At 35.5% G+C, this 14,875-nt stretch overlaps 1 protein-coding gene across 1 annotated transcript in view; it reads left to right on the top strand.

The window, feature by feature from the left end:
- The window catches only part of LOC137401641 (uncharacterized), a 47,044-nt gene that overhangs the window by 16,981 nt on the left and 15,188 nt on the right, over window positions 1-14,875 (top strand). Inside the window, exons 7-8 of the mRNA XM_068088090.1 lie at window positions 613-768; window positions 5,776-5,943. Of these exons, the coding sequence (XP_067944191.1) occupies window positions 613-768; window positions 5,776-5,943 (324 nt within the window). The remainder of the gene's footprint in view (window positions 1-612; window positions 769-5,775; window positions 5,944-14,875) is intronic.

Genomic DNA, 14,875 nt, shown 5'->3' with positions numbered 1-14,875 from the left:
ACGGGTCTCAAGTCATGAATCTAAAGTCACGGGTCTCAAGTCATGGGTCTCAAGTCACGGGTCTTAAGTCATGGGTCTCTAGTCACGGGTCTCAAGTCATGGGTCTCAAGTCACGGGTCTCAAGTCATGGGTCTCAAGTCACGGGTCTCAAGTCATGGGTCTCAAGTCTCGGGTCTCAAGTCATGGGTCTAAGTCACGGGTCTCAAGTTATGGGTCTCATGTCACAGGTCTCAAGTCATGGGTCTCAAGTCACGGGTCTCAAGTCATGGGTCTCAAGTCACGGGTCTCAAGTCATGGGTCTCTAGTGGCGGGTCTCAAGTCATGGGTCTCAAGTGAAATGTAAAACTACTTTGCTTTTACTACTACTAGCTTTTGCAGTGATGAAGTCAGTAATTAAAGTTTTTTATTTTTTGTTTTATAACTTTTGGAAAATAAGTTTAAAACATTTGAAAATGAAAAGGTTTTGCAGTTGAAATAGTTTTGGTTTGATAAACAATGATGTATTTATAGGTTTAACATAACTTTATAAATTACGATAAACTCAGGCTACCCTCTTACCTATAGCCCAGGTTATCTCAATGAAATGCCCTACATGATTATCAATATGTCTAGGTGGCCATAGCAACTAACAGAGCTGATGCTTGTTCACTATCCAGACATCATATCACTCTCTTCCTGGTAGAAACTGATGACTCTGAACCTGTGATATGCGGAGATAACTTCAGCATTTACACATTGCGCTGGGAGACAACTGACAACAATATTCAGGTGGCTATTTATATATACTATAAAGAGTTGTGTCCACTTTCACAAAAACATGCAATTAGGCTGTGGATTTTTGCCTCATTTCTATTAAACTTGTACTTTATATAAATATTTCTATGTCAAGGTCTTTGTGAAACGAGTTGGCTCAAATGATTATCAGAATTATCCAATCAAACCCTCATTTTGGGACATACTTAGCTGTAATGGCTGCTGGAGATTGACACGGTGCAATTCAAACATTGTAGTGATTATATAATAATATTGAAGCAGTGATCAGTGATGGCTGATTATTTCCTTTATCATCTCAGATATAAGATTAATAATCAGATCTTTACAGCTTCATCATATATCTTCAAAAGATAGAGTCATTCTTCTATTAAATATGTATTAATACCTTTTAAATAACTATTTGAATAATATGTTGTCTGAAAAATTTAAACATAGCGAAGGAGTAACCTATTTTTTGTGATTATGTGGAATGGTTGCAGAGCAGTTAGCAATAAATTTCATAGCGGCTAAATTGAAAAGAGGTTAAGGGGCGTAAAAAGAGAAACCGCCATAGTATATGTTGCAGGTTAGTTTTTGTAGAAGTATGCATGTGTATTTTACCTGCGTGCGCTTCAATTATACAATTACGCCTACGGAAAAGTGTTATGTCAAACTTCACCATAATTCTAACAATTTTGTTAATCAAAGCATTAATCTCTAATTCAAAGTTGATTTATAACCGATTTATGTTCCCATTCGTAGGCATAGCCTCTGATCAAGCTGAGATGTTACCAGCTGTTCAAATAATTGTTTTGCTGAAGATATTGTGTCTGAATTTACTAGGCCATGCTTTGGGTTGGGTTGGGCTTTGGGTTGGGCCAACGGAGTCTCGTGAGTAGAGGTATAACGTTAAAAGTGTGTATTTTTACAAGACCTGTCGGTTACCAAGATTTGAACAATTTATTACATCATTTTGCTCCTTACTCTTTTAATAGTGGTAATTGCTAAACTGTGTAAAAACACCTCCATCATCTTCAATATCTCAGTCTAATGGCTGAATTAAATCAATTTAATTTACCAGAAACTTCAAATAATAAAGTTTTTATTATTTGACGATTTTAAGTTCAGCATAAAAAGTATCAAAGAGATTTTATAGTCTTTCGCAAGACCCTTGATATATTACAGCTCGTTGCACGTAACACTTTGGTCTGTTTACAGACACTTGTGATTACGATATTCTGTGAGTCACCTCAGATTTGAAGAGTCAAGTCGGTTATGGTATAAAATAACACAAAGTTCTGAGACAATTTTTTAAAGATTTCAACTCAATAACACTGAGTCATATAATTGGAATGCGCTAAGTCATACATTTGAAATGGTTTTCAGAAGATTTTAGGAATTATTTTTATATCTCTATTAAAATCGCTTATTTATAACTATTTTACTTAAAGTAAGGATGTTTGTTTGTGAATATTACCTGTAGGTCTGCTTATGAAATAGTTCAATATCACCTTGTACTTATTCTAATAAACTAGCTTTAATGTGTATTACTGTGTATTCAAATCAACCCTATTGTGTATTACTGTGTATTCAAATCAACCCTATTGTGTATTACTGTGTATTCAAATCAACCCTACTGTGTATTACTGTGTATTCAAATCAACCCTACTGTGTATTACTGTGTATTCAAATCAACTATACTGTGTATTACTGTGTATTCAAATCAACCCTACTGTGTATTACTGTGTATTCAAATCAACCCTACTGTGTATTACTGTGTATTCAAATCAACTATACTGTGTATTACTGTGTATTCAAATCAACCCTACTGTGTATTACTGTGTATTCAAATCAACCCTACTGTGTATTACTGTGTATTCAAATCAACCCTATTGTGTATTACTGTGTATTCAAATCAACCCTATTGTGTATTACTGTGTATTCAAATCAACCCTACTGTGTATTACTGTGTATTCAAATCAACCCTACTGTGTATTACTGTGTATTCAAATCAACCCTACTGTGTATTACTGTGTATTCAAATCAACCCTACTGTGTATTACTGTGTATTCAAATCAACTATACTGTGTATTACTGTGTATTCAAATCAACCCTACTGTGTATTACTGTGTATTCAAATCAACCCTACTGTGTATTACTGTGTATTCAAATCAACCATACTGTGTATTACTGCGTATTCAAATCAACTATACTGTGTATTACGGTGAATTCTAATCAGCTGTATTGTGTATTACTGTGTATTCTAATTGACTATACTATGTATTACTGCGTATTCAAATCAACCCTACTGTGTATTACGGTGAATTCTAATCAGCTGTATTGTGTATTACTGCGTATTCTAATTGACTATACTATGTATTATTGTGTGTTCTAATCAGCTGTATTGTGTATTACTGTGTATTCTAATTGACTATACTATGTATTATTGTGTGTTCTAATCAGCTGTATTGTGGATTACTGTGTATTCTAATTGACTATACTATGTATTATTGTGTGTTCTAATCAATTGTACTGCGTACTACTATGTATTACTGCGTATTCTGTTCAACTATACTTTGAATAAATGTGTACTCTGGTGCAGAGTGGTAAAAGAAAGATCCACTGAAGTTTTGTCACAGTTGTTTCAACATTAAAACAGTTTACATGATGTAGAGGCAGTTCAATCTTTCTGCATTTTAATTCGTGACTAGTTCGTTCTTTCATTATGCTAGCCAACAAATAAAACTGTTAACTAGTCATATTAACTAGTTATGTTAACTGGTTTTTTAATTGTTATGTTAATTGTTATGTTGACTAGTTACATTATGTTGACTAGTTATTTTAACTGTTATATTATCTGTTATGTTAACCATTATGCTAATTGCTGTTAACTGTTATGTTACCTGTTATGTTACCTGTTATTTTCACTGTTATGTTAACTATTATGATGACTGTTATATTGACTAAATATGTTAACTGCTATGTTAATTGTTATGCTAGCTGTTATGTTAACTGTTATGGTAACTGTTATGGTAACTGTTATGATAACTGTTATGTTAACTGTTTTGCTAACTGTTATGTAAGCTGTTATGTTAAGTATTGTTTGAGACCTACCTGATCATAGACACATTAGCCGCACCTATGAAGGTCTATTAAGAACTAGTTAGTACAAGTGTCAGCAAAGACCATCCGAAGAGAATTCTCATACTGCTTCTTTATGAGGCATGACGGAGAGTGGTGGTTTACCGAGTCATATCAAATCTCATAGATTTGTATGACTCATAGAAAGCATTTTATACAACAACTGAAATGTAAACAGAAAGTTATCAACTGTCAAAAATAAATAAACTTATGGCAGCAACCATAAAATTTTTCTATAAACACTCGTCTCGTGCAAGTTAATGTTGTTTACTTGTTTGTTAAGCTATTACTAAAGAACAATTTTTTGTAGGAAGCGATTTCTGTACTGACAGTGTTTGTATATGTAATGAAGGATATCTTATAGCATTGTTTGACAATACAATCTCAGGCTTCATAATATCTTGTCACAACGCACCACTTTGTTGCACAACATACCGTGACAAAAACTAGTAAATGCAATAGCAATGTGTTACTCGTCATAATGTACAACGCCACAACTTGCAGTATGAGCATCACGTTTTGTGATACAAAATATCTTCTGTCACAAGCCACAATTACAGTGTCACATGCCAAAATATACAATGTCATGTAGCTCAGTGTATAATAGCACAAATCGCAATATACGAAATCATACACCACGGTATAAAATGATATGCGAAGTCATACACCGCTGTATAAAATGATATACGAAGTCATACACCACGGTATAAAATGATATACGAAGTGATACACCACGGTATTAAATGATGCATCTTACAAACTTAGTGCTACTTGTCACAGTTTTGAATGTCACAATATGCAATCCTACATATCACACTAAACAGTGTTACACACTGTCATATGCAATGTTGCAAAATACAATGTAGTATGTTACAAGATGCAATGTTTTCTGTCGCAATATATACTATATCATGAATAGTTAGAGAGCTGCCATGGCCAAGGGGTCTAGAACGCTTGACCAGCAAACAAAAGGTTGGAGTTCTATTTCCGAAATAGACCACTGATGGTGACAGGAATGACATCCCACCTTAGCTTGCTGTCTGCAAATGGGCAAGTCTCCAGTCACCGAGGTTCCTTTGTAACTGGTCTCAGACATGCACAGTCTAGATCGTAGAGTCAATGTTCGTGCACCACATTTACTGCTTGCAGTAAACTAAGCAGGCATCATACTATTCATTTAAAAGTCAGTAGGCATTGGATTAGTCTTTGTCTTTCTTAAACAAATTCAATCCACTTGTTACTCATCGCACAGCTCTGGTCTGGAATGCCTGACTTGGAACAGCAGGTTGGAGTTCAAGTCTCAAAAAAGTTCACTGGTGGTGACAGGAATGATCTCCAAACTAAAACTACTCTCTGCCACTGGGCATGTCTCCAGTTGTCAGGATTCTCATGTCACTGGCTCAGACGTATTCAGCTAAGATCATGGAGCCATTGTTATATGTAACAATACTCATAAAAACACGCACAGCTTCTGTTAGCAGTAAGCTAAGCTGACATCAAACCTGATCTTCGAGAGATTATACACACACATTTTAATATGATTGGTAATCCTCAGATATAACCTTGTTCTAATGGGTATATGTGCAGATAGTCCCGGGCAGAAGCACATGTTTTACTACACATTGATCTGAATACTCACTTGGCTGCCTGCTCAGGGCGTGATATAAATATTTTGTTTTATATCATTGTCTTATCAGTACTTAGTTGTCATTACTCATGGTCTTTGCTTCTAATTCACCTACGGTCTTCTCTCCAGCTATTCTAATTCACCTACGGTCTTCTCTCCAGCTATTCTCATTCTCTAAACAGAAACCAGTAGTGTAGTTGAACGATAACAGTATAAAAACCACCTGTAGCAGTTCAAGTTGTTGAATTTTACAGCTGTTGGAAAGTATCAGTGCTAGCCTGAAAGTGGGCATGAATATCTCCTCAGAAACAGAAAGCATTGGAGAGATGTCATGCTTGTACAACTCTATGAATATAGCCCAATCTGCTCTCAGTAAGACAAGAAAAGATGATGAGTTACTAAAAGAACTGAGGCTGGAACAGGTAATCTAAGAGCATTCATTGGGATTAGTTTATGTCAACTGTTATGCTAACTGTTGACATTAGTTTTAACATAGAGTGCTAAGAGAAGACAACTTCAGCTATCCAATTCATTAGTTGTTTCTGGGCTAAACCTATTTACTTTGCGCTTAATTTTCTGTACTATTGGCTGTGCTCATATATAGTGTAAAGACACCATTTCCAAGCCTGAGGAGAGAAAGCAGTCGAGTTGTTATTGATTATTGATTACTAATCAGAGTGCCATTCGTCATAAATACTGATCACGCTTCTACAGTCATACATCGGCATACATGTACAAGCTTATTACGATCTATGACTCAGCTTGTATGTCAATGTTTTCGAACCTCAAAGAACTATTTTTTATATAAAATAATTAGATACAAATTAATCCATTACCATACTACGACAAAAAACACATAAAACTGGATATTATGGTGGAAAAACGTCTTTTGATATGCTAACAAAGTAACAAATACCTGTTTAGTTATTAAAACCTGCAAAAAAATGTAAAGTTGCTATAAATACTAGTGCAAGTTTTTAAATTCGAGACAGACGTCGTGACTAACGGTGGTCTGAAAGACTTGACAGCAACACGTTTGGTACACTAAAATTTTGTGATGCCACGTAACAGAAACGTTAAATTTAACTTACCGCAAAACCTTTAATTGAACGCCATGGCGCTCTATTTTTCAACCCTTTTTCTGTAGCAGCAGTCAATTGAAGGCGGCATTCAAATAGAGGCTGGCAGTGTATTTTTCAAATGGTTCGTCAGAATTTTGGGAAGATAAATTTGGCCATTTTTCGAGTGAACTGAATGTCGCCCATATTTTGCCCTTATTTTCTGGTGGATCAATATAAAACTTTTTGGATGCGATAAATCTGCTAACTTACGTCTAACTTGTCAAAGATCTCTTAATACAATATGCATTGGGAAGCCGGAAGATATCTCTACCAGTTGCTATTTATTGCTTGCAATTAATCTGTAATGATATTATAGCCTGTGCCTTGCTTGCAATTTGTTAGAGCTTTTAATTTTTATTTAGTTTTAAATTTGAAGACATATTTTTATTTTATATCTATATCTACCAATGTTGCATAGAACCTCATTGCATTCATTGATACGTTTGTTACAGTTTGCAGCCAAAACTAGCTTTTTATGTGCAATAGAAGACGAGCTACGAGCGTTGATAATATATGCTGTCAAATAATATGCTATAAATCTGCAAATTTATAAGCTATGTAATGATAATCTATCAGATGCTACAAATATATATTCATGAACAAGTGACATAAGCCAACCATAATTAAATTAATTGCAGCAACAAAAATTAACGTTTTTAAAACAAAAATATTTGCATCGTTTGCTCGGATAACTGAGTTCTGATTGTTGCTTTCGATGGAACGAACATATTCTGGTTGTCCAATACCTTATACAATGTCATCTGACCTTAACTCTTCTTCTGCACTGCTGAACTAGTCAATATTAGCGTTCAAACAGTTGTTAGCAGAGCAAAACTTAGGAATTACATTTAGCACAAATGCAATGCGTAAAAATTTTGCTCGCTAAACGTGACCTTCGGTCCAAAACTTGCAAATCATTTTTATATACATGCACTTTAAAAAAAGCAAAAGCTTTGGAGATAGACAATGAGAGAACTGATTGTTATTAATGTAAACGATTCATTATTGATACGATTTTGTGGACACTTTTCTACTGATCACTTGATATTATGGGTTCATAAAGATCAAAGATAGTCAAAGTGATGGTCAAATGGAGGTAGCGTTCAGATAAAGGGTGGCGCTCTATTTTTCAACTTTTCTCTCATAGTGCCGGTCAAATAGAGGTGGCATTCAATAAGAGGTTTTACGGTATATGAACAAAGCCTACTAAATACACACTTTAAGCTGTTTTAATCTTTTACTAAACTTCCTTTAATTTTGCAGTCCTTATTTTTTATTATCTGTTTCCTGTTTTGCTCTTTTTACCTCGGGTCCACTCTACCTTTTAGCCAATCTTTTAATAACTTCTTTCAAAGTTAATCGAGAAAAAAAATCGAGCGATGCTGTTCTCGAAAGCGGTCTCTCGCATGCTTGGTCATGAAGTGGCTATTGAGAACCAACTTGTATGCCCGTATCTCAAAGAAGAAACCTTCTCAAAATGCTGCTCATATCTTGGTTTTCTCAGATGTTGAGGCACTCATATGTTGAGGCACTCGTATGTTGAGGCACTCGTATGTTGAGGCACTCGTATGTTGAGGCACTCATATGTTGAGGCACTCGTATGTTGAGGCACTCATATGTTGAGGCACTCGTATGTTGAGGCACTCGTATGTTGAGGCACTCGTATGTTGAGGCACTCATATGTTGAGGCACTCGTATGTTGAGGCACTCATATGTTGAGGCACTCATATGTTGAGGCACTCGTATGTTGAGGCACTCATATGTTGAGGCACTCGTATGTTGAGGCACTCGTATGTTGAGGCAGGACTGCACTGCTTATGCGGATCACATTGAATACTGCCGTATCAGTCTCTGAATAGCATAACTTGTTTTGAGGACAGTGTTAAATGAGAAGGTTGTTTTAGTTTTTTGAAGCTGTGTGTTATTAGCAGTTGTTTAGTAGCAATTTTTAAGGTAGACAATTTGAAAATCACCGCCATTTAAAAAAATGTTGCGAATCGCATAAAGGATATAATTGTTTATTGACCATTTATCTCAGTGAGTAATTTATCTTGAGTGATAAGCGAGCTAACATGAGCCTTCTAGTCTTATAATAAGCTCATTCCATGGCCTGCTACGGCGTTCATGAAGTAAATGTTTTTAACTATCACGAACACAAAAAAGTTTCTTTTCAAGGTAAAATATATCAGAAATATTAACTAAAATTTACAAGCTTTTCACATAATAATGCTGCGATATATCGCGAATTGTCTATTTGCAATATCAAATCGTCTGCTGATTTTGTCACAGCCAGAATAGCTGTCAATCATAGATTCATGCTCATTATAATGCCTATGAACTATATGCTGTCACTATCTGCTGCCACACATTCAAGTAGCTGTAATATAACAAGGCATAACTTATCTTTCATCCTAATCATACGCGTAATGAACTGAGCCCCTGGTTATGTCATAACTAATTTATATACAGGTATTCATAGTACTTTGTTAGTATATTTATATTCATAACTAAAATAATAATTTAGAATGAACTTTGTGTCTATTCAATATATTCATAATATGCTGGGCTTATTTTGGGAGACTAGACCCCCATGTAAGGCTGTATGCTATTCAAGGCATCACATGTGGTTTAACCTTGGCTCAAATTACTCCTGAATGTTTGGTTTAGTCAAAGGGTAACTGAGTCGATAATAATCACCTCAACAGGAAAACTTACGAGCCCTCAGACTACTTTTCTATCAAATATTTATTTTTGTTATCTCATGACGGTATTGAAAAAATACCATTTTTTGTTAATAACATTAAATAGATATATATCAAGATATTGGGTTAAACTTTTAATTGCTTTTGTTTAGAAGCGAGGTGTGAGGTGGCCATGTGTTTCTAACACAGTCAATCAACTGAGGATTAGCCTACGCAGTGGTTAGAAATAGTAGCAATTGAAACATTCCTTTATTGTTTTCAAATCTCATTGAGTCAGGGTCCTTGAATAATAGCAGTGCTCCTTTTAGACAAGGATTAACAACAATAATAATAATAGTAATAATTAATACTTAGAGTAAATCCGGTCTATAATTAGTTCTCCAGACCAATAAGAATAACTCTGCGTTAGAGTCGTGTTCTTCCATCTGTCAGGCACTATATTAGTACCCTATAGAGATGGTGTCTGCACATATAACTCACTGTTATCTGGCAGATAATCATCATCCTAATTATCATGAAGTCATCAGGCTTTGCTAAACTCTCCATTATCTTTAGTGATGTACTCGCTGGGCGCTGCACATAAAAGAACTTGTAAAAGTAAACATAAATATATGTTAATAATGGCTCTCATAAAATGACACGGGGATTATATCTGATTGATCAGATTTCATGGAATAAACAACAACATTCTCAGGCAAGGAAGGAGTACAGTAGACAAGGATATTGCGGAGATGATGTCGCAAGTGGCACTAAACAATGCTAACCCTTGCACCGTGATACTCTTATCTTTCTTCTAATCCTATCATTTGTCTCCATAACCTTACGCACTGGACATTGTTGAGAGCTTTGCCTTGCGGTTTGCGCTCGCTCGATGACGCTTCTTTCATGATGGCACTTGCGCAAGTGATCAAAAAGTGCAGCGAGACCATCTTTAGCTGAGATATAAACCACCAAAAGCAGGAGGTGAACGCCTCTTGCGAGTATAGAATATGACAGATGTCGGTGCAGGGAAGGCATCCTTGGCACCGTGTGAATGTGTATTGTGAGTTAAAGATATCATAACATGGACCATATGTTTCATCATCGTAATTCTATTAGATTACATCAATCATTTTTATTCCATTTTGTTAGATTTATATATGTGGAAAAGTTTTTATGACAAGGTCATAAGCTCCACTTAGAAATTCAATTTTCCATAAAATAGTTTTACAGTTTTTAAAATGTTTCCATGACAATACGAAGGAAATCGTCAAGTGTGAACTATAAAATATTTTAGCAATGCAAGCGAGGGGTGATAAATATTGCATCACACGGATAAATGCATATGACAGCTATTAATATCTTCACCTTTGCAGCAAATTTAATAGGATTTAGCCTGTTCTGACAATGTCTTTGCTCCACCCTTTCTGTCAATTTCAAACTATCTCTGGGAAACAAAACTTCAAAAGAAACAGCTAATCATACATATACTTAGAGAAGTTATCTGATTGTTTATCGTTAATTGTTTTAATGAATGGTACATTGCTCTAAACCGCTGACTGAAGCATTTACGGAAAATGGCTGAAGATGAGCAAGTGTAACGCTGTATTCGTGCGCGCAGCAAAGTATCTAAGACCAAGTAACTAAGTAACACTCACACTTCGTCGAACACTTAGACACAACAATACATGTACTTTGTAGATTAGAAGCCATCAGCAAGACAACTAGATTATGATATCATTCTTAGCGAGCCACTTTTTCTTTAGACTTTTGATCAAAGATTATAGGCTGTTTGTATAAGAAGACAAATTTATCAAGTGTAATATATTACACTTAGTTATATATAGAATTATGCTGTCTGATGCTAAAAGCAATGCAACAGTTAATTGAGATGAATAAGAAAGTTTATCCAATCTTATGGAGTGGTATTTACGTCTGTTAAATTTAACGTCTTTTAAGAGATTAGTTTTTGCTTGCCATTTGCTGATGCTGAAAGATCACCTTAGCAAAACAACCTATAAATTGTCATTAGATTATCTACTAGCCCAAGACTTTTTTCCGTTTCAATTAGATAGTCCGCAGGTAGGTGGATAGTCCGCAGGTAGGTAGGTGGATAATCTGCAGGTAGGTAGGTAGATAGTCCGCAGGTAGGTAGGTGGATAGTCCACAGGTAGGTAGGTGGATAGTCCGCAGGTAGGTAGGTGGATAGTCCGCAGGTAGGTAGGTGGATAGTCCGCAGGTAGGTAGGTGGATAGTCCACAGGTAGGTAGGTGGATAGTCCGCAGGTAGGTAGGTGAATAGTCCGCAGGTAGGTAGGTGAATAGTCCGCAGGCAGGTAGGTGAATAGTCCGCAGGTAGGTAGGTGGATAGTCCGCAGGTAGGTAGGTGGATAGTCCGCAGGTAGGTAGGTGGATAGTCCGCAGGTAGGTAGGTGAATAGTCCGCAGGTAGGTAGGTGAATAGTCCGCAGGTAGGTGTTCAAGAGACTCTCAGGAACCAAACGTAGTTTTGAAACCAAATATTTTTAACAACCTGGTGGAAGGCGAGAAGCATATGCGGATGAAGTTTGGATGACGTCTGCCAAGAAATATTGAAACGCATAGCATTTACGTGGAATAACAGACAGACATTTATTTTTTCTTTATGTTATCTTTATATTACTACATATTACCTTTATATTGTTATATATTATCTATATATCACTATATATTACCTATATATTACTATATATTATCTATATATCACCTATACATTACCTATATATTACCTATATATTACTATATATTACCTATATATTACTATATATTACCTATATATCACTATATATTACCTATATATCACTATATATTACCTATATATTACTATATATTACCTGTATATTGCAATCCATCGTTTTTTTTTACGCCATCACTCTGTTTGCATATGCGTTCGTCCACGAAAAAGCCGTCGTCTTTGTAGAAAACGATCGTCATTCTCTTGATTAATAGTATTTTTCGGTGTTGTTTTGATACTAAAATAAAAAATTTGCAAACAAAAGCATTGTTTGCAATAATTAATTACAGAAGCTTCATGTTTTTAACGATAAAAGTTGTCCATAAAGATGGCAGACAACGATAGAATGACGTCAGGAAAAAACGAAGGATATATTATCTATATATTACTATATACTATCTATGTAGGACTATTAGCTAATTATAACCTATATTTTGCCTAAATATCAATATATTGCCTTTATATGACTTGCATATTACCGGCATATGTATACACGCATATATGCATACAGCATTATATGTATACCGTAAAACCTCTAATTAATGCCATGTCACTCCATTTTTCAACCCTTCCTCTATAGTGGCGTTCAATTGGAGGGGGTGTTCAAATAGAGGCTGGCGGTTTATTTTTCAAATGGCTCGTCAGAATTTTCGGAAGATAAATTTAGCTTTATTACTGGCGAAGCGAATGTCATCTACGGTATATTTTGCTCTCTTGTTCCGGTGGAGCAATATTAAACCTTTTGGATGCAATAGATCTGCTAACTTACAAAAAAATCTCTGAATAAATAAGCATTGAAAAAACCAAGAAATATCTCCACCAGTTGATATCTATTTTTTGCAATTGACCTGCGTTGATTTTATAGCCTGTGACCTTCTTTGCATTTTGTTGGCACTACCAACTTTCAATTCATTCTAAATTAGAAGACATATTTTCATTTTAAATTTATATTTACCAAAGTTGCATAAAAACTCGTTACACCCTTTGACATGTTTGCTACAGTTTGTAGACGAAACTAGCTTTTTATGCACAAAAAAAGAGGAGTTACGAGCGTCGATCAATTGTATCATCAGATTACTAAATGATGCTATCAAATAATATGCTATAAATTTTCAAGTTTATAAGTTATATAAGGATAATATTGCTATATCTAACCTACGTATTACCTGTATATTATCTATATCACTATATGTATCCAAAATATTACCTATATATTACCAATATCTCACCAACATATTACCTATATATTATCTCTAACTGATAACTCATGAGGGTCATCCATGCTGCCAAATGAATTTATATAGGGAGCCACGGGAGCAGTCAAATTCAGAACATGTCTGTCTAACATATATTTTATTATGTGTAACGTATATTGCATTCTGTCTAACATATATTGTATTCTGTAAGATGGTATGTCTTGTGTGATATTGTTCTATGATGATATGGTTCAAGCAGATAGATATCAACCAGCGCTCTCCTGTTTATTCTGGTATCCAATGATTCTTGCATCTCATTCAACCATGAAGGTTCTCATATGCTCCAGACATTTAGTCATCCCCATCCATACGCTTAAAGCGTATAGCAGAACCGAGGCTATCTAGCGTTACTGTCCTCAGCGTGTGAATCAGTGTCTATTGAGACATCCTGTCAATTGGAAGCAGAATCAATTGCAGCTATTTTGACAAGCAGTAGCGGTTCTTGCAGACACCTGCAGATTATTGTCACCTACCTTTGGTCACCTGTTAGCGTTTGCTGTTGCAATTAGGATATAGTGATTTTACCATCATTCAATCAGGTAAGACAACCTATGGCAAGCGCATAAAGTTGCTTTTGTCGATGGAGTTGATGTATTTATGCACTTGAAGGTGTTTCTACTCATCGTGTTATTTGGTAAAAGTATTTTGGATCATGGCGACTCTGGAGCTTTTGGCTGACTATGGCTGACGGTTATGAAGGGTTTAACATGATCTTCTACATGTCCTATTAAATGAATTAAAAAGATAATGTTTGATAAATGAACATATTTTATATATACCTGATGTTTTTGACAGAAAGCAGCAGGGGTTGCTAGGAGGACCATAGCAACTGTCTTATGGACAACCTCCGGTATAACTTGGAATAACAACAAAGTTGAAATGTATAGAGCATTTGTCATTATTAATTTACAGTTATGTCTTCGTTGTCTTTGATGAACATGACAAGCGCAGCAGGTCAAAGGTCACATTTTTTTGACTCCACACACCATGCTGCCCTTTTTCCATTGACACCTCTAGTTTACAGAACCCTGTCAACTATTTCATCTTGTGTTGCACTGAACACAACCTGTAACACTCATCAATTCTTTCACGTCACACACTTGAATTGATAGCTTCTTACAAACATTATCTCAAGGGTTACTGCCAGCCAAATCATATTAATTCAAATTGTCTGGTCGTATTTAAATGCAGAAGTTGGTAGAGCGATAAGCAGACCGTTAACTGCTAAATCATTATTGAAAGTAGTTCTTACATGTGCCACCAGTGAGCTAGAAAAATAGTCTACCAGCTATCGATATTGAGATGGGATTTTCTTGCGCCTTAAATTCTGCATCTGCTCTTGCTCGAAATTTTTTCTGGTCAGAACCTTGCAAGGATGTGTGATATTTTAGCCGACAGTTCCTTCACTTTGTTTACTACGACCACTACAGCAATGCAAGACAGGCACTAGTGGCAACATTATTATAATTAATGACTTTACTTTTAAGGTCACCGCTGATGCAATATCTCCATTTTCTCATGAACT

Source organism: Watersipora subatra, chromosome 8, assembly GCF_963576615.1.
Source record: "Watersipora subatra chromosome 8, tzWatSuba1.1, whole genome shotgun sequence".
Taxonomy (NCBI): domain Eukaryota; kingdom Metazoa; phylum Bryozoa; class Gymnolaemata; order Cheilostomatida; family Watersiporidae; genus Watersipora; species Watersipora subatra.
This window is presented reverse-complemented; position numbering and strand designations above follow the sequence as displayed.